The 20,128-nt window shown below is 50.3% G+C and overlaps 4 protein-coding genes across 4 annotated transcripts; 2 read left to right on the plus strand and 2 right to left on the minus strand.

Annotated features, from left to right (window-relative positions):
* Positions 1-2,209: 2,209 nt before the first annotated feature.
* Positions 2,210-4,834, plus strand: CTRU02_203388 (RNA-binding protein; the record flags this gene model as incomplete). Its single annotated transcript, XM_070204198.1, has 5 exons — positions 2,210-2,329; positions 2,399-2,644; positions 2,896-4,076; positions 4,130-4,319; positions 4,352-4,834. 5 exons carry the CDS (start codon positions 2,210-2,212, stop codon positions 4,832-4,834), a joined length of 2,220 nt encoding a protein of 739 aa, XP_070061961.1.
* A 1,914-nt stretch (positions 4,835-6,748) lies between these two features.
* Positions 6,749-9,076, minus strand: CTRU02_203389 (WD repeat domain-containing protein; the record flags this gene model as incomplete). Its single annotated transcript, XM_036724013.1, has 1 exon — positions 6,749-9,076. The coding sequence occupies one exon, from the start codon at positions 9,074-9,076 to the stop codon at positions 6,749-6,751; it is 2,328 nt and encodes a 775-aa protein (XP_036584127.1).
* Positions 9,077-11,797: 2,721 nt separating this feature from the next.
* CTRU02_203390 (long-chain-fatty-acid-ligase faa2) lies at positions 11,798-14,021 on the minus strand (the record flags this gene model as incomplete). The annotated part of the gene is made up of 3 exons (XM_036724014.1): positions 11,798-11,900; positions 11,954-13,541; positions 13,595-14,021. The coding sequence occupies 3 exons, from the start codon at positions 14,019-14,021 to the stop codon at positions 11,798-11,800; spliced, it is 2,118 nt and encodes a 705-aa protein (XP_036584128.1).
* A 4,708-nt stretch (positions 14,022-18,729) lies between these two features.
* On the plus strand, positions 18,730-19,516 carry CTRU02_203391 (uncharacterized protein; the record flags this gene model as incomplete). The annotated part of the gene is made up of 4 exons (XM_036724015.2): positions 18,730-18,802; positions 18,871-18,999; positions 19,057-19,324; positions 19,381-19,516. The coding sequence occupies 4 exons, from the start codon at positions 18,730-18,732 to the stop codon at positions 19,514-19,516; spliced, it is 606 nt and encodes a 201-aa protein (XP_036584129.2).
* Positions 19,517-20,128: the final 612 nt, after the last annotated feature.

Raw genomic sequence — 20,128 nt, forward strand, 5'->3', positions numbered from 1 at the left:
AAAGCCCGACAGGTATCGTTTCATGGGCCCCCCCAACCGACTCCAATCAATCTATTCTGTCAATCTTTGGATCTCACCTCCTCAAAGGAGTCTCCGTCTTTTTACGTACCAGACCTTCTGCAAGTATCCACTCATCTAGTAAAATCTGTCCTGCGCACGCGGTCTCCAGTTTGTTCTCCGTATCGACCGCCCCATTTTTGCGCGCGAAAAGCCGAGAAGTGTGGATGTCAAGGCGGCTTCTCTCGGAGCACCTACCCATTGTCCGAAATTCGGAACACCAGCAAGTAGCAACTACACTGTACCCACTGTTTGCACGACGTCGACTTCGCAGTCTTGACTTAGGAAACGTGGCTAAGAGCAATGCGCCTCACGGTGAGACTAGACAATATGTAAAGCAAAGACAGCCTAGACATCCGGGCATCTGGGACCACGGTCCGGACCCCAAGAATCATCCGGCAGCCTCTCAACAATCACCGTGGTCCGCAGGGACTGGACTCAATGCCTGCGTTAGGTACCTTAATTCAGCTGTAAACAGCACAGCGTGAAAGTCAATTGGGGGCTTTGCTGATCCTCCTCGTCCAGATCCAGAGCTCCGAGCTGTCTCGCACGTCTGCCCGCCAGCTCCGAGCCTCTGTGACCCGCTATAGGGCTCAATGCAACCTATGGGGAGCGAGCAGCCGGCCCTCCTGCCTGCTCTGGAGAGAACTTCCAATCGTGGCACAACAGCGGCTCAACCGCCTCATCCGAGGACGTTCTTGCTTGGCCACGCACGAGAGGATGGGGGTTCCGTTCACCCACGGCAAGACAGGCGCTGTTATAGGCCGATAGTCGCGTAACGAGGCTGCCAAGTCACAATAACCACCATCCATTACTGATTGTTTATCCGTAAGCTATTCTAGACTGAGAATATTAAGACAACGCAGTAGTCCAGTCACAATTTCCTTGATAGTGATATCGGGAAGAGCCCATACTGGCAGAACCGAACCTGTCAGCTCGCATTATGCTTTCTATATTCTGTGGCTGTTATTTGGACACGCAGCGGTCTGCAGAAGGCTCCGATGTTTTCGTGTCCATTCTAGGCAATGCAAAAATTGTTGACAGAAGCTCTGGCCAATCCGAGTGTGGAATGACGAGGTATTTCCCATTATTTCCATATTGGCACGCTAGTAAGTTGAACGCTGGAACGGGCCTCTTCGCCAGCTTCCAGTTCCATTCCGATTCAAGTTCGCGGGAGAATCTCGGAAGTGGGGCGATCATCTCGCTTCATCTTCTGGTTAGTCAGCACGACTTTCGGCCTGACCTTGTGAATTCTTGCCTCAGGCCGCCGTAGCAGTGAATTCATTGATGACAAAAGATTACGGCCATTGATCAGGTGCATTCCAACCAAACGCGGCCGAAAACAAGGCGACGCGCATAGACCATCTGCCACCTGCCACCGCCCACAGTAATTCTCTGGCTCAGTGCCCTTCCATTTGTCTCCAAATAGGTCCCAGCTCTCGCCCCTCCCCACCTCTAAATCTTTCTCCTCTGCAACACCACCTCCCTCCCTAATACTACTGACAAACCTCAGCGCATTCTCTACTGCATTACGCCCATCCGCCCCGAGGCCCTAATAACCACATCCCCTTCGAGGCTTCTATCGTATATTGACGAACATCGTATTCCTCTTTCGGGGACCGCAAAGTCCGACCGTGGGTGAAGCCAAAACAAAGAGTAGTCGTCGACGACCTCTGCCATTAGAAATCTCTTCCGTGATCTTGGACGGCTCTTCAAACGTGTCGCACGCTCTGTCCGTACAAGTAGAGAGTCATCTAATCCACAGACTCGAACCATCCGTACTTTGAGAGTGTTGGTCTGCGACGTTCGGGATTTTCTGCCTGCGGCTTGTAAAAAACCAAAAAGAAAAGAATTTTGATCGGGGAAGGAGCACCTGAGTCTGGTCTACCTATTCTTGCTGGGGAAGGAACTTTGGTGGTTCGCGTTGACTCCTTCCACTTGGAACCTCACGTACACACAACCAGTAAATCTCACCCACTGCACAAACTTTCCCTGCGTGCAGACTCCTCCGACTGCTGGCCACCTCAGGCTCTTTATTTTCTGCTTGCACGCCTGCTACCGTCGTCCCTTATCCGTATTTTCAAAATTGGGGCAATCTCTGACAAGAGCTACACCAATTCACTATCATCATCTTCACCTCGCTGCCAACACCATGGCTTCCGCAGTTGCGGACCTAGAAGTTGGCCTCCAGGCCATGCTTGGCCTGAAGCCTCCCGGTGTATCGGGCTCTCGCATCACATCCTTGACCAAACTTTGTGTCGACAACGTTCAGGTACGATATTCGACGCGCGAACGCATCGCCAGCGCCCTGTGACGTAGGCTAACCTTAATTTCTTCGCAGTCTGAATCAGTACTCATTCAAAAGATGTTCACCCACTTCAAGAAAGCTCCAGTTACCCACAAGTTGGGTGTTCTTTACGTGGTAGACTCCGTAACACGCAAATGGCTTGAGCAAGCAAAGGCTTCGGGTCAGCCTGTAGACAGCTCTGCCCCCGATGGAACCTATGCTGCTGGTGTTCATCGAGTAACCGAACTCATGCCAGTTTTGATGAATGATATCTTGCAATCAGCCCCTGAGGGCCAGAAGGTACGCTTAAATCTTGAACAGTTGAGGCCTCCTCTGCTTCCATCTCTGCCGGTCGCAATCTGTAGCGCAGCTAGCCAAGTGCCCTTAACAACAGGCTGGCCTTTTATTTTTGTCTTGCCCCCGAGGACTTGAGCACAAAGACTGAGAGATAATCGTGAACATACATGCACATGCGCACCTGTTCACATGTTGCCGTTCGCTCGCCTTTGACCTTGAAGAACATTCCACTTACACTGCTTCGTACTTTGTAGGACAAAATTTCCAAGTTGCTGGACATTTGGGAAAAGGGCCAAACCTTTTCCCCTGCGATGATAGAGTCATTCCGCCAGAAGTTGAAGGCCGCCCCTGAACCGAGTACGTCTTCTTATGGCCCGATTAGTGCTTATTTTGCACTGTCCCTTGAGTCTCAAGTTGAATATCGTTTTACTAATGACCATCCAACTGCAGTCCAGTCCACTACGCCGGAGGGTAGTCCCCCCCCAGGCTTGGTCGCGTTCATGGGTTACAACACCAACAAACCTGCCGCCCCAACTGCTCCCACCCCTCCCACCGCTCAGAACAGCAACGCAATTATGGAGGCCCTTGCCAATCTTGCACGTCAGAACAATGCCGCTGCGCCGGCCAAGCCGCCCGCTCCAGCTCAGAATCCTGCTCAAAGCAATGCCTTTAGCGTGCTGTCCAACCTTCAAAGTGTTGCTTCACAACATCAACAGGCAGCTCATCCTATAAACCACTCTCAACCAGCCTACTCCATGCCGCCCATTTCTCAGCCTGCAGTTACGGCTGCTCCTGCGCCGTTCTCATACGCGCCGCCTCAACCTCCGGCCCAGCCTCAGGCTATGCCAGCTAGCATGACATACCCTGGAGCAGCCCCGCCTCAGCCGCCGGCAGCTTCCGTCTTTGATGCCCAAGCCCAACAGCAGCTGTTGCTGATCAAGACCCTGGCCGACCAAGGCATCCCCCTCGACAAGATTCCAGCTCTTCTTGCAGCTCTTGGCGGTTCGCAGCCTGGGGCGATTCCTGCAGCCCCAGCAGCTCCCGCCACATCTGTAGCCTCGAACTACTACGCCACAGGACAGGGATGGGGCGGCCCGGTCCAAACCAACGACGGCCATGACCAGCACCGATATAGCAACGGCCCTAAATCCCCCAGCAGATACTCCCGCTCGCGATCCAGATCTCCGGGCCGTCGCTGGAACTCTCATGGAAACCGCGATGATTACGGTCATCAATCATCGAGCCGGGGCCACCAAGATGGCCGTGACAGTCATGGCCGAGGAAACGATTACCGTCAACGCAGCCCTGTCGGCAGAAACGGCCGCAGCCCAACTCCCCGTCATAACTCAGGCGAGAAATGGGTTGACTACGACCGGTCCCTTCCTCAGGGTAAGATCAAGGTTCTGAGCCGGACCCTGTTCGTTGGAGGCGTCACGTGAGTAAACCTTGCTAGGCCACACCTTCTCTCATGCTTACCTTTTTTGATAGCTACACTGAACGCGAGCTGCGCGATGTCTTTAGCAAGTACGGTCAGGTTCAGACTTGCATCGTCAACAAGGAAAAGCGTCATGCTTTCGTCAAGATGGTTAGCCGCCATGATGCAGTTCGTGCTAAGGAGGCCATGGAGGCCAGCCGCGATGGCGACCCTCAGCTTCGAGTAAGTCTATCATCGCTTTGCATATACGAACCAATTTAACTAACGAATCATAGACTCGTTGGGGCGTCGGCTTCGGCCCGCGTGACTGTAGCGACTATCAAACTGGCGTCAGCATCATTCCCATTGCCAAGCTTACCGAAGCTGACCGCAAATGGATGCTCACGGCCGAGTATGGCGGCAGCGGCGGTAGGCCGATCGAAACCGGTCTCGTTGTCGAAGAGCCCGATATTGAAATTGGTGCTGGCGTCTCTTCCAAGGCCATCAGCCGTCGTATGCAGACCGACAAGAGCGGCCACCATGGGCCTCGTTCCACTCGTAGTGGACGTCATGAGAGCTCGCAGGAGGATAACAATGATGACAGCCGCGATGACTACGGCCGCCAGCGGCGTGGACGCGACCGCCGTGACGATAAACTAGCCCCCGGTGTCAGCGCCCAGTCGCTCCCTCAACAGTTTCCCTTTGGCATCGGCTCACTGCCCAACGGCATGCCTGTGTACCCACCCGGCTTCATGTTCCCCGCTCCTGGCACCAAATAAGAAGCATCAGTATAGGCATCGTCCCGCTTGTATATGGGACGGATTGCACGACGAATTACCCCTTGTATTTTTGACGTCTTTTTTGGGCTTCCCATCTGGATTGGCCTGCAATGAACCGACAGGGTGTACATTGTAAACCGGCGTTCACGGGAAGGGAAAACAACGGGAATGGGAAATACCACATTAACAATAGTTCTGTCTCTTTGGACAGGGAAAGGAAAAGGACTTCGACTCGGCTATGATACCACCGCAAGACTGGCTTTTTAGGTTTTGGGATGGTTGGTAAATGATTCTTGATCTTTGTAGAGTAACTCGGACCTAGTTGTAATAAGACACTCCCAAGGCAATGGGATGGACAACAGCAGTCCTTTGGAATATCAAGTGTCTTGAGATGTCATGTGAAGTAGTTGTGATCTTAATTTAGTAGCGTCTCCGTTATTATATCATACGAATGCCTTGTCAATCGCCCTGTGACAAGGATAATAATCTGACCAGGTAACTGGCGAGAATATCAAACCCGTCTTGGAACTGTAAGTTCATACCATGCTGTCTTGACTGCCTTCATTCCGTTCCAGGCTTGTTCCCCTTCCCCTTTTTTCTTTCTCAATTTCAGTCATCTGATACTACTGCGGTGACATCAAAGGGAAGGAGAGTTACCAACAGCAGGCAATTTAAAATTCACCGCAGTGCCGGGCTGGAAGCTTCCTCGTCTCTTCACATTGTCAGGCGATATTCAAGACCACGGAGAACCTCAACTGCAAAACCACCGCAGAGATAAATTTAATGTAATCTTTTTTTGTAGGTGTTCATAATCACTTGAATACTTCCGATTCTTGAGCGACGCGTGGGAAACCCCGGGACTATTCATGCCGTTCATGGGTCCCCCCTTTAAGACCACAACTCAAGCACCTGCACAGTCACAAAAAACAGGTCTTGAGTGCTTAAAGAAAAGTTATCGGTATGCTGCCTGAGGTGGCCATCCGGATAAGTAATGCTTCGACCCATGCACTCTTTACTGTCATCCTGGGAGTGTTTATGCGGAATACTCAGAGAGGAAGAAGTGAGACAATATTATGATATAAAAATTAATATCCTCTTACTTGGTTTTTGTCACAGTTCCATAGAACAGTCATCAGGGGCACGTGATATTCCACGTGCTAGCCGTACCCGTATAAGAGGCACCCTCGACAGCATCATCATCAGGAGGCTCAGTCAATAGAAGAACCAACTGCTTATACCTACGTTTATCTATTCATCGTTGTTTATTGCCTTGTGACCGTTTGTTTGACTTTCGTACTATTATTCTATTTACATCTCTGTTCTTATCACGGTTCCGACCTCTGCCTGTTATAGCCACGTGCTAGCAGGAAGAACTGTGACAGTTTTATCGTAGATTAAGTTATAAAGCTTTTAGTAACTTCTAGTAAGTATTATTTTATATATATTAAAAACCTAGGTTAAAAAATCTATAAAGTAGATTACTTTTATAAATATTTTAATATTATATATTTTTTATATATTTTATAATAAGTTATAAACCGGTTAAAAAGCTTTTATAATATTAGATAATTACTGTAGCCTTCCGAGATTTAATTATATAAAATAGAGTTATTAACTTATTATCTTATAAGTAATTTTTATTATCTTTATAATATATCTATTTAGAGCCGTCTTAATAATAACTAGAATTAATAATATAAAGTTTATATTAAATCTTATGCTTGGAAATTATTATAGTAATAGTATAGACGAGAACTTGTATAAGCAGGGCTTTTTTATAAAATCGTGAGCCTTAATGTGTAATTAAGAGACTATTTACATCATAGGCCCATCAGGCATTGCCAAAGAAGCTCTAGTCCTGTAGTTTTCTTCGCCAGCATATCAACCACTTCAGACTAATAGAGGATGTCTCGTCTACTCCTCTTCGTAATCCTCTTCTTTATAGCCCTCTTCGTATTCAAAATCCCAGTCCGCACGCTCAGTGATATCTGGAAAACTGACCTGGCTTAAGATTAGATCCCTCATGGCCGCGGAGTCCAGCATCGTGAAATCAAAGTCCTGGGTCAGGTTATACGCATGCCGAGCCTTGAGGGTAGCAGAACCGAGATCACCAGCTGGCTGGAGACGGGGAACTCTGAGAGACCGCGGGAACATTTTCTTATTCTGCTGCTGCTCTTCTTCATTCTTCGCTAAGAGGGGCTGAGAAGGGTCCCTGTTAAAGTGAAACTCATGCCGGTAAAGACCCAGTTCAGCGTAGGTTGGTCCTTGAACCACTCCAATGGTAGGGTCCGGATGCCGGATAAGCTGGCCCGAGTGTAAATAGCGGCTTGCCCTTACTACCCCTGTCTCAGGTATCTCATTTATATCTAGCGGAGGAGGGTCATCATGACTCTTGAACGCCAGCGGACGGCGGACGAGCCGAGAGCCGCGGGGTCTGAGGCCGGCTGGCATAGGCGGCATGATGAAGTTTGGAGTTGGTTCGTCGTCTTCGTCTGGTGACAATAGTATGACCCGTCCGGTAGCGTCCCCGATGGCCAGCTTTGAAAAGTCTGGAGAAAAAGCGCCGCTTGTGATACAGCCCGGGGCCTCCAGAAGATTGCGAACAAAGGGCTGTCGTAAGTCCCGGACATTCCAAACTTTGACCACTCCATCCGAGCCGCCAGTGTAGAAGCGATCTGCAGTGGTGCCCCATGCCGTGAACTTGACGCCAACATCCTCACCCTCATCCTCCTTATCGATAGGCTCCTTATGCCGTAAAACGTGTATATGTTTATCGCCGCGTGCGGTATCCCAGACATATACCTTGCCGTTCGTGCAAGCTGCCGTGATGTATGAGTAAATGACGCTGTTTGGTTTGATTGTAAGCTCGTTGATGTCTTTTGCCGGACAGTCGAGGCATTGCATTTCACTAAACGCGTCATCCCCTTCCGGGGTTTTGCTGGGGCGAAAGACCCGAATCTGCGTGCGAGTGTTATCATCGACGATCAAGCCCGCCGGAGAAGTGGCAACGATGAAAACAGGCTGCGTAGGGTGCCAGGCAACTTCGAATACGTTCTGAGTTGAGGCAGTCATGACCTTTATACGCTCGCCGGTAAAACAGTTCCACAAACAAATCTCGCCCGTGTTGGTCTTGTCCTCTGGGATATCCAGGTCGTCACCCGTAAAGCTCCGCGGAGAGTAGCCAACAAGAAGCAAGTGTCGTGTGTTGGCCGTCAAGCCCCATTGCATCGTCGCTGGGAAGTAAGCCCATTTCTGGGTTGCTGTAGTTTGTTCGTTGCCTTCGTTCCATGCCCTCATGTTTGAATATGCACGATAAGAGCTTCCAGAAACGTTGCTTTCGTGAACATGATAGACACGAACAGCCTGGCTGGCCACATCCGCAGCAGTGGCCACCATGCCAGACTCGTGTTTCGATGCAGCTACAAAGTTCACATTGCCTGCGTGCTGCCATGTGCCTAGAACCGTCATATCCTTTCCATCCTTGGCCACCTTCCACACCTTGACGGTCCTGTCGAAGCTGGATGTATATGCCCGATCGTTCACCTTATCGTAGTCAGAGGACACAACTGACGAATATAACCATGGGCTTTGACTCTCTCTCATCGCTTCTGTCGAATTGTCGCCCCTCTCGACGGCTGGTCGTGGAATTCGGTGATCCGCAAAGGCTTGCAACTGCTTGAACCGTGTCGAGCAGAGAAGCAAGTTGCCCTCGCGGTTATACTGCTGGTTGTGGGAGTCTGAATGGGTTGTTGTGCCGCAAATAAAATTGTTGTCTGAGGTCCAGGCAATGGTCATGATATCACCTGCACAGTTGACCCATTCCGCCCGTATGTCCATGTCGTCTTCGTGAGCTTTCCTAAACTCATTCGTGAAGTTGACAAGACGACGCATTCTGCCAAAGCCTCGGTTTCCGTCAATTTCTCGAGCAAAGAGTAGAGACGGGACCCGACTAGAACGCCCTGATTCATTCTTCTTGTCAAACTCGTCCACTTCGAGTGTTAACACCTTGGGATGCCAAGCCGGCCTCTTATGCCTGTCGACCAATTCATCCAACAAATTACGAATGGCGACTTCATCCCTTCTTGCAAGGTCTCCCCTCAGCTCGAGTTCGGCTGGAATGACAGTGAGCAAGTTGGGTCGTTTCCGCAGCAACTTTCCAAGCTCCCTTGAAGTATCGGCGCTCCGTTTGTTCTTTGCTTTCTTTTCGCACATCTCCCTAATTTTCCTGCGAACGGCTTCCATCTCATCTGGTGTGAAGTCTACATGAAACGGTATGGGCCCTTTGGCCAGTACCGCTGCAACTTCCGCCCGAATAGGCTTGCAAGTACCGCGAAGGATCGTCCGACGTTCTTCTGTGGTGATGTAGGGCCATTTCGGCAGTTGTAGGCAAGCCTTTACGGCCTTGTGGCGAGAAGTGGCGTGACCCGGTTTTGGGGTTTGTTCCTTCCACGACTTCCATGATCCTGCTCTCGCATTTGAGCCGAAGGCTGGGGATGAGGGAGATACAGTGTGTTTTCGAGTCGAATAGTCATGTTTGGACCTCGGTGCTTTCGCATGGTAACTCGATGTGGCCGTTGACGTTGGAATCGAAGACACGCGTGAGGTTGCAGTTGCAACTGTTTTCGCAGGAGATGGCTTCAATAAAGAAGGAGTACGCGTGGATGTAGATCTAGGTGTCGCGGGGTTGGTGTTGAGAGTTCCTGGGGCAGGTGAAATCGCGGGAGTCGGGCTCAGTTGGAATTCCTGTGACTGGCAGTTAGCACCTGATCGCGCCTGCTATCCGCAACGCGCAGCGTTCTCACGGGCTTAGAGGCGTATTTGGAAATCAGATTACGCGCCGTCTCTGCCAAATGCTGCTCCAAGGCCGGCGAGAGGAACCCCTTCTTATGGGTAAACTCCACCGAGAACTTGTCGATGCTGCCGATTCGACATAGCACCTAGGCATATAAGGTTTAGGCGGATTTCTTTCATAAAATCGCCAACGGGAGGAAAGGTAGTTCTTACTGCTCGTCCCAGGTCTGTGACATTAACCTGGCTGGGTGGAAGTTGAGCCAGACAGGCGTCAATATACGGTTTAACTTGCGCCTTCAGGCAAGCAGAGAGGTTCCGCGAGGGGCTCTGTAGGGCCGTATCATTGCTGAGCCGTTGCCTCTTACGAGGCGGCTCGCTCACGCCGTTCACACGTGGGCTTGTCGGCGGCGTGTCGTCAAGGTTCGTGAGGTCGATTTGTTCCACAGTAAGGTCAATGACTGGAGGATTTGTAGGCTTGGACCTAGCCATGCTGCTCTTGGTTCCTATCATGAATGTGACGGGCAAGCGGACGCGCCCACGATATCGTGGTTCCGCGGCGCGTTAATAGCTTGGGCGCGGTCATTGAATACAAAGGTTAACTTTGAAGTTTAAAGTTAAGGATTCCAGGAGGCTACAACCACGGGACGCACGGACCATGAATATAAAAGTTGATCTTTCCGTTTTAGAATACTAAAATTTATATATACCCTAATATAAATATAGCTAAATAAGTTATTAAAGATTTATTATTATTATTTATATTAATTATAAATATAACTTTTATATTACTAGATTAGTAAATTTGTATAAAGTTATCTAAGAATTTATTTAGAATAAATAATTGAAATAAATAAACTGTGTTTTTTAAGCCAAAAATCATTTAAAAATATCTTTTATATCAAAAACTAGGCCTATGATCTTGCTCAAGTGTTATTATAAACAAACTTGATTTATCATACATATAGAGATTTAATAGGCGTGCGTACATTGCTATTGAACCCGTGGCATGAAAAGCCAACCATTTTGTCTTGGCAATTCACAGGCGTAAAGTAGCAGTAATTCTCAAGCAACATGTTATTTGCGAGCCTAATGTCAGGCTGCCATCAAAGAACATCAACAGAATAACATATTATGCTTTTGACATTTATATGGCTTTTGTCTTTTAATTTGCTTTTTGATAAGGCGTTTAAATTTATAATTACTAGATTATACAACAGGCCTTTTGCTCCCGCTTTTAAGATTGCGCGGTGCCTGTATCATGAAGGTCAAAAAACATATAACGAAACATGTCCGTTGTCCATCAAGCGCATTACTTTCGAAGCATTAGAAGAAAGAGCACGAATAATCGATAACGTATATATTATTATGTCTTTTTATTTCTTCTAATATTGTCACAGTTCTATGCGCACGCATATGTAGGGGCTAAAGCCCCACTATGCATGTGGGTCTCCCACCTGCACATAGGTCTATGAGGCCTGTTAACGTCTAGTTAGATAACATCTAGCTAGACGGCACCTTTTGGCGCAACGGTCAGGCGTGCGCCTTTTCCTGTGACAAATATGATGTCACAGTCTCAATGATAAGTTAGAAATCTAAATTCTTAGTAAAATTTCAATTGTCAAGTAGATATACTCTTGAGATCATCTTAGACTATGAAAGCTTTATTAGTACCCTACAGCTACTCACTCCGCTATCGGGCGGCCCCGCTGTAGCTTCCACTAGCTCGAGTACTCCCCTTTTGGTTCTGCCCCCGTTGCTCCCCGCCGTGTCACTTGCTGTTCGCCACCACCTATTGCGGCGGCCCTTATTTGTTCTTCCAAAGAGACAATTACAAGCAGAGAAAAAGCATTATAACACAACCACAGCTTTGAGATGTCTGACCAAAAGCCCAGCTTAGACACACTGAAGAACGGCCATGTCTTACATGCTATCCCCGCACTGGATTTACACTCATTACATTAGCAGCTTACATGTGAAAACGACATCATGCCGATTGCGCTGTAGCATGTTGCATGCACCATCAAATTTTGAACACAAGTAAACTCGTTCAACATGTCCTCGCATTTGATTCAACTATGGAAAAACTATCCAGTTGAGTATATATAGTACAACAGTGCCCACCTAATATGTAACACGGCATAGCCAACGCCTTTCCTCTAAACAAATATTTCTCTATAGCTTGGGCTTGGCCGAAGGCTCCGCATTAACCTCCTCGTACAGCTGGTCAATTTGCGCGCGGAACGCCTTGGCAGTCTGCGGCCTCTTCAACTTAAGACTGTTCATATTGTTAGCTTTAGTTCATCATCCGTTTGAAATGTGGGTGCTTACGTAGGCGTCAATAGCTCGTTATCAATGGTGAAAGGGTCGATGGCAAAAAAGGCATTGCGCACTCGCTCGTAGCTGTTGAACTTGTGCTTCTTACCGATCCTGTCCAGCTCCGCGATGAAGGCCTTCTTGACCTTGGGGTCGTTGGCGGCGACTTTGAGGGCTGTGAGGTCAGTTTTGTCGACTGACTTCTTGAGGATCTTGCTGGCGAACGGCGCGAAGGTCTCGGGGTCGATGCCGAAGATGGCGACAAGTGTGGACTGGGCCGGGTCACCGTGAACGTAGGCCATGGTAACCAAGTTGCAGCTGCCAAGGTAAACATTCTCGATACGCTCAGGAGAAATGTATTCTCCTTGAGAGAGCTTGAGAACATTCTTCTTACGGTCAACAATCTTGAAGCGACCCATGCTGTCAACCTCGGCAATATCTCCGGTGTGGAACCAGCCATCGGCATCAATGGCCTTTCGGGTCTCCTCCTCGTTCTTGTAGTACTCCTGGAAGATGCTAGGGCCACGGAGAAGAATTTCACCACGCGGGTGAGGCTTGTCGGTAACGAGGTACTCCAAATCAGGGACAGACTCAAGGCAGACTTCATTGCAAGCTGCCGGAGGCCCAATGTTGCCCAGGGTGAAGTCACCCTTCATCTGAACAGTCGAGACGGCGTACGACTCCGTCAGGCCGTATCCCTGCACAAAGTTGTTGCCGAAAGCAGCCCGCAGGAACTCATGCACATCAGGGTCCAGCTGCGCGCTGCCGCTAATCATGCTGTGAGCCTTCTTCAGGCCAACAGCAGCGCGGACCTTGGGAGTCCAAATTCTGTCGTACAGGAAGTGCGTGTTGCTTGCCTTGCCCACTGGCAGCTTCATATTGGCCTTCTTGGTGGTAATAACTTGGCGAGACAGGGATCCCTTGACGCCATCAGCGTCAATGGTGGCAGCTCGAATGGCCGAGTTGAAGCGGTTGTAAAGACGAGGAACAGACATGAACCCTGTTGGCTCAAGAATTTTCATGTCGTCAACCAAGCCGACAATGTCGCCGCGGAAGAAACCGACGGCAGCACCCTCGGCAAGGGCGGTTTGGTCGACCATTCTTCCGTAAATATGCGCCAACGGCAGGTAGGAGATATGCACGTCCTTGGATGTCACAGTTCCAGCAGATCTGGCGGCTGAGAGGGCAGAAACAGCGTTGCCGTGGGTCAAGACGACACCCTTAGGCATGCCGGTGGTTCCGGAGGTGTAGTTGATAGTGACGAGGTTGCTTGGGCGCGGGGGGTGCATGGGATGTCCAGACCTGGCACCAATCTCCTCAACACCAGCCATGGAATAGATCTGGATGCCATGCTGAGCAGCAATGCCGTTCAGAACAGACAGCTTGGAGTAGCCGGTCTGCTCGCCAGCGTCCAGAGAGTCGAGGCAGACAATGAGCTTCAAAGAAGGCAGGCGTGGGGCAAGCTTCAGCAGGACCGGGATATGCGGCAAGGAGGTAACGACGCAGGCTAGGCTCGCGTGGTTGATGATGTATTCGGTCGTATCGGGGCCAAGGGTCTCGTACAGGGAGACAGTGAAGAGGGACTGGGATGCGGCACCGAGATCTGTCGGTTTCGGTCAGTATGCACCTGAATAGGACGTCGTACAGTTCACATACCAGTGATGTGCCATTCTGGGCGATTCTGCGACCACAAGCCAACGCCGTAATTGTCGTTGGTAATACCGATCTTGTGGTGAATCTCTATGAGACCAGCGCCAAAGTTCTTGCGACGCTCGGCAACCTCGGCGTAGGTGGCCCAGGTGTATTTGTTCTCCCAGTCCTTGGTCGTCGCATTCCAGGCTCGATGGCCCAGACACTTCGCGTTGGGCCGTTTCCGAACGGCGTCCTCGAACAAATCGTGAACGGTCTGGATGGCGGGATCGAAGGTGGACAGAAGAGGCCCGTCGCGAAAGCGCCAATGACGGTAAATAGCACTGCGACCTTCCTTCTCAGACCCCGGTACAGGAACTGCATATGGTGAGCCAGGCGGCGGAGGAGTGGACAGCTCCTGAATGTATGCGGCTGTGTCTTTTGCGGGCGCCATATTTGCAGCGACTATGGAGAGCGATTTAGTGCTTACGCAATATGCTGATCTACTGGGAACTGACTGCCAATTCGTTGGCAGTTACGAGCTGACGGGACGTGGTGAAGGGAGGGAGCAGATAGGACCCTGAAAACTGCACCTGCGAGGAGTACGACACGTGAAGGACAGGTAGCGGAGTGAGGTAGGGCGTTGTAAAAGATATGAAGATGGAGAAAGGACGAAAAAGTAGAAAGGGACCGAGCACGAGAGTTGGGACCAACGAGGGGGGAAACCTTTCTTGTTCTAGATTTGGTAAAGACAAGAATCCGCTCTGTGTAGTATCCGGCTGTCGAGCTCTTCCAGGTAACTTTAGCTGGGAATGTGTACGAAATCGGGGGAAAGTCCAATGAGCGAGGCCGAGTTTGTGAGCGTGGACCGAGGCACAAGTGTGCAGAAAGGCCAGGGTAACGCCAAAGGCCCTCGGCAACCCCAGATAGTGCTGCGCTAAAGGGGCTACCTTCAGCGCCTGATAGGCTCAATGTCGCGCCAAGGGGGGCGCTGGACCACTGTGGCTTGCGGGGGTGTTGGAGGGCTGGGGGCGCTGTGCGCGGAGGGAGTGGGCGCCTGAAGCTGGGGTGCTTGGCCGGAGATTCGAGAAATATGGGGATGGCGCCCCGTGATGACCTCACAGTGAAGTGTCACGAGGAATAGCACTCTGCTTTTGAGGGTTCTATGAAAACGTGTTGAAGGACCTGTTTTAACATAACATGCATATAGACATACAATGCAAGGTATTGGAAGTCAATATTAAGACATAGACTGACCTAAACAATGGTCGTGTTAGGCAGTAGTTGGCCAAGCTTGGCAGAGTCCTTCCCTAAATGATATCCCATTAACGGACACAAGGACGTTACGCTATGCTACTGAAAGTCCACTCAAGTTGTTCACATAGGGAAGGTCCCGCTCCCCAGTGATTAGGGAGCTACGATTACGGAAATTATCAAGGGCCGACCCCCGTCTCTGCTCCGCATCATTTGTCCTCCAAGGGACACGTCTCGCTAGCATAAGGCCCCATCTCTCACCAAGCGGGCCGATGACGCCGAAGTTGAATATAAAATAAGACTGCATTGTACGACAGACATTCAATTCGGGCAATTGGATTCCCCGACAAGCTGATTAGACCAAGTTACGATGCAGATAGAGGTGTGCGCATAAGACGGCGGTGTTCTTCAAAGAAGAACTTATTGGCGTTGACTGTCACATGCCAGACTCACCCCGAAATGCCCGGCAGAAGCTTACCTGTCTCATTCCCGGGTGGAGGCCATTGGACGCCGTACCCGAAATGCCCGCAAAGTCCGGGGTCCCACCTGCGTCCAGCCCGCCTTGACGATGCGCGTGCGGCTGACCCGTGCCTAGTGAAAATGGCATTTTATATCTCACTTTTGAGTTGGTGGATATCTGCTGGCTAACCTCTTCGGATAGGAATGCTCAATAGGCAAATTCAAGATTCAGACATATGCAAGTGTCGATTTGTGTCCTTACTTCAGGCAATGGCATTGACAACCCAGACACGAGGGCAAACCTTCTCAATATATCATTGAATAGGCTGTGTTTCCTATTTTCCAACCCAAAATACTGGGAGTATTCAGTGAGAAATGTGTCAAGTTGGAACATGGTGTTGACTGTATTGCGCCACCTTCGGAGCTGTTTGCGCAAGTGCAAAACAGCCATCTCAGCGTCTTCGTCATCAGACAGGGACGCGACAGCGCCTCATATATATCTGGGGCGATCTACGGCATCTTCATCAATAAACGTCGGAACCGGAGAAGTGGTGTTTTTGGAGGCTCTGCCGATATGGCGCCGACGCGGCCCATTCATTACTGCAGAGGGCTAGGTATAAGAACATGGTGAGACAAGAGACACCGGCTACAACGGGACAGGAGAAACAGCAAACAAATGTCGGTGTTTGGGATTGCGTCCGATCAGAAACTGATGTGTGCTGAGCGTGAGACCTGAGCCTCAGGCCTGGGATGACACAGCGTAGGCCAGCTGTTCTGCTAGGTCAGGCGGATTTCTGGCTGAACTCAGAAACGTACACAGCCAGTGTCCCGTGCCGAAGGCAAGAGGATTACCGTGACCAGATTGTATCGGCGGGCGGGCTGGGATAATTTTTTCTATACCGGCGAGCTAGACCAGGGTGAAACTTTTAATGAAATCCTTTCCTTGATTCCTCTTGCATACGAATTCGATTCAGGCGATATTGAAACGAGACAGGCGTGCAATGGAATACTCCGCAATGAACCTTTTTTTTTCTTCTTCTTTTTGCGGAAACGGAGCCATCCTCGTTCCGTTTGGTAAGATGCGCACGCCACGGGTATGGGCAGCTCAAACTGGATCCATGCCAATGCTGTTAAGGCTTTGCTTGCAGCAGGTCCTGTTGTTATGCGGATTCCAGATGAGCTGCCAAGAGCTCGAGTGCTACGTTGAGGCTCTACGAGTGGCAGATGAGGCGCGCCGGCGCTAGCCAAGACTCTGGAGACAGAGTGCCTGATGAATGGCATTTATCATGGGGAGACTCCATACAATCAGTAGCAGGGGAAAAAGGACTGTGTGCTTAGCGCCTTTTAAGGCTGTCTGACATGATAACTGGTGAGGCGAAGCTTTGGCAGAGTAGCAGCCATGAGGCTAGCCAAGTCGGCAGAGGGAGCCGCTGTCGCATCAAGTCGTGGCACAGATGACAAGTGGCCTTGGGAAGGAAGCAGGAGGAGGCTCTTAACTGCAGGGTAACAGTACTATTAGAGATATCGTGTCAGTGTGTTACTGTTGGGGAACGGAAGAACGCAACCAAAGCAAAAGAAGCAGAAAAGAACATGCCGAGGGAGGTTCCTTGGCGATCCAGGTATCGGACTGAGTCTGGGAATTGGTTGTGCGGCGTCTCAGCAGCTTTTTTAAGAATAGAAAAGACTGGTGCGGGCAGTAGCGAGGGAGAGACCACACACACACCCACCCCCGGTTTTCTTGCTCCTTCGGCACTTGACGGGAAGCCCCTGCCGCTACCTCCTCAAGCCAAGACTCTGCTTCTCAGGGCTGCCACGCCTGCCCAATTGTTCTGGACAGTAGTAGTGTCGGTGCAGTTTCGGGGAGCCTTTTGAACAAACTCGGGCGCCACCCTTAGGGTTGTAACGTCCGCGGCGCCTTGGGCTGACGATCTCATCAAAATACCATGTAATACCATGTCATGTCTTGGGATAGAGTCCCCTGAACCCTTGAGTGATTGCATCTTCAACAAGCAGCCCCCCTTCTCTTCATCCACCCTTTCTGCCGTCTTTTGTGGCCGTCCCCTGGTGCCCCAGACACACTTGACAGGGTTGACAGCCCACAACCCGCCCTCCACCGCGAATCATTTGCCTTGGCCGTGAGCGGGGTGTCCCTGGCAGCGAGGAAACATCACACGTTCGGACATTTCTTCTTCTGTTACTTACTACTAGCAGTAGCCTACCTAACTGCTGCAAGGTTGCTAAATCCACCGCGGCATCTTATCGTCGCAAGTGTGATTTTTGCCCGCCCAAGAAGACTGGAAGGGCAGTCTTATTTGTTTCAACACCCACAACACGAGATGGTCTTTGTCGAATGGTCAATGACACATACATGCTGGCTGTACCTGAGCGAATCATTGCTTGGCATCTTGAGACTCGCTGTTCTTCATCTTCAAACCTCCGACTCGACGAGGATGTCATCAGAGATGTCTTAGCGTGCAGGCCTCGCGCTGTGTGCCTGTACGCAGTAAACGTCTCGCTACCGCGTTTCTTAATCTGAAGATCATTCGCTTCAGCCTTCAGCCCTTCACCTCAACTCCCAGTGCTTCACCGACATGCACACTTTCTCTCTCCGCTGTGTGCATCGAAAATAGGCCAAGACCAAAGCAAGGCTTGAGCTCCCAAAAATCGCTCGCTCTTCGCCATGCGACAGCAATGCAACGTTAATTAAGCCTCCCCATCTTTTACACTGGCCCCAATATGGCTGTTCCTGCATGTTGTCTCTCTCTCTCTCTCTCATATTGCACATACTGCCTCCCGCTTGCGCCGCATCTACGTATCGCTGATAGTCCCCGCCATGAACCGCTCCCTGTGATCGCCAGACGAGAAAGTTATGGTGCAGTAAGTTCGATGCGAGCCTTCCACGAGGCCAGCCAAGCAAACAGCAGTACAACTGCCATCCACCATGCCGTAGTCCGGCTTTCACCAGGAGGCTCTCTTGATTCTGCACGGGGATTGGCTTCTGGCATAACTTGGGAACCCTGCTACACACCATCTTCTCCCTCGACCACGCATGGTGAAGGCTCAGGGGAGTCCCGTTTCAGATCCATTTCAGAGGTATCAGGCCGTGCATTGCCCAGTACAAACCCGACCCTTGGGCGTCCAGTGATGAACAGAGCCGCGACTTCATGTTCCGCCTTTCAAACACTGATACTGGAAAGATGGGACTGCCCGCCCGTACAAAAGCATAAGTGATTTCCCCTCTTTCATGCTGCGCAGTCTTTTTTAGTCCTTTTCCTGCTTGACCGTTTCCACACATTCTCTCTACTTCTACTTCTATTCTTGAATAGCGCACTGGGGGCAGCTTAGATTTTATTAACAACACCTTTTTTTTTCCCTTGCTTCTCCTACCTTTATCTTCTCTCCAACGATACCAACGACTCTACGTCTTCGAAACAACGAATTCCGTCAAAATGGGTCTTATGCTTCCTCTCAGAATCGTCCAGGGTTCTCTGGCATTGGTCATTCTGGCCCTCTCGGCCTATGGTATGTGATGAACAGGTTCTAGTCTGTGGTGGAGAGGATTCCGAAGCTAATTCCGTATGTCTCTAAAGTCGCCAACTGGTACAACATGGACACGATGACCTCGTCCCCGTCTCAGGTCAACTTCCTGGTTTTCGTCCCTCTCTGGTCTTTCATCTCGATTGCCTATCTGGAGCTGGTTCCTAAGTTCGCTCCCAGAGGTAAGAACAGGCCCCAACAGAAAGGGGTAAAGCTCCAATACTAATACCAATCAACAGCTTCTCACCCTTGGGGCGCCGTTGCATTCGAGCTCCTTAATGTCCTCTTCTACTTTGCCGGTTTCATCGCCCTCGCCGTCTTCCTCAGCAAGCTTCTCTTTTGCCGTGGTGCTGTCTGCGCTGCAGCTCGTGCCGACACCGTCCTGGCGGCCCTCCAGTTCGCTCTCTGGTCCGGCACCTCGCTGCTCATGGTCAAGGACGTTTTCAAGATGGGGTTCCGCAAGCCCACCACCACCACTGGCCCCCCCCCTCAAATGAAGGAGTCCGCGTAAACTACTACTCAGACTCCTTCAAATTCTCTCACGTCGCCCTGGAAGAAGCCAGGCGGGATGCCTCCGTGGAACTCATTAGAGCGAAGCGGATGCCGTCGTGGGACCGAAAGTGCAATCGTAAAGAAGTCTGGGAGATTGACCAGAGGCGCATTTACGGCCCGGGATTTAGTGACGTGAGCCTTGTCTAGATGACGGGCTTCACTATTAACTGTTGAGAGGAGAGCTATGGAAGTGCGTGCGTATGAGTGTCATATGGTCTGGCACGGTATTGGAAAAGTGTGTGGGCCGGATATACTTGGTTTTGGGTTGGTTATTGATTCGATAAGGACGTAGATGCTACTACTACTATTCTACGGGCTCTGCCTTATATTCAATCCTTCCTACGAAATCTCATTGCCTAACGGTCGTGACCTATGGTGTCACAACAACTTGAAATATCGCCCAACAGCGATAATAGATAAATGCCAACAGTATCAGCACCACCCATACCCTCCTTTTTAATTTTTTTTTTAATTTTTAATTTTTAATTTTTAATTTTTTTTATTTTTTTTTAGACAGGATTTACATCATTTTGCTGTAGTCCATTGCTGCAACGATGACACTAAGACTGCCATCGTCAAACTAATTCCACTACCGAGGTTTACCTCGTCGACCGGACAAGGTGTCTAGCCAATCTAATCTTGAGGCGACTCCCATTGGCCAGGTAATAGTTCTCGACCCATCTTCGATGCAACGGTGGGCTGTTGGCGGTCCTTGCAATCGGTGGCTGAGTTGACTACCTCCCAATGTATTCTGTTAAG

Source organism: Colletotrichum truncatum, assembly GCF_014235925.2.
Source record: "Colletotrichum truncatum strain CMES1059 chromosome Unknown Contig_0002, whole genome shotgun sequence".
NCBI classification, from domain to species: Eukaryota; Fungi; Ascomycota; class Sordariomycetes; order Glomerellales; family Glomerellaceae; genus Colletotrichum; species Colletotrichum truncatum.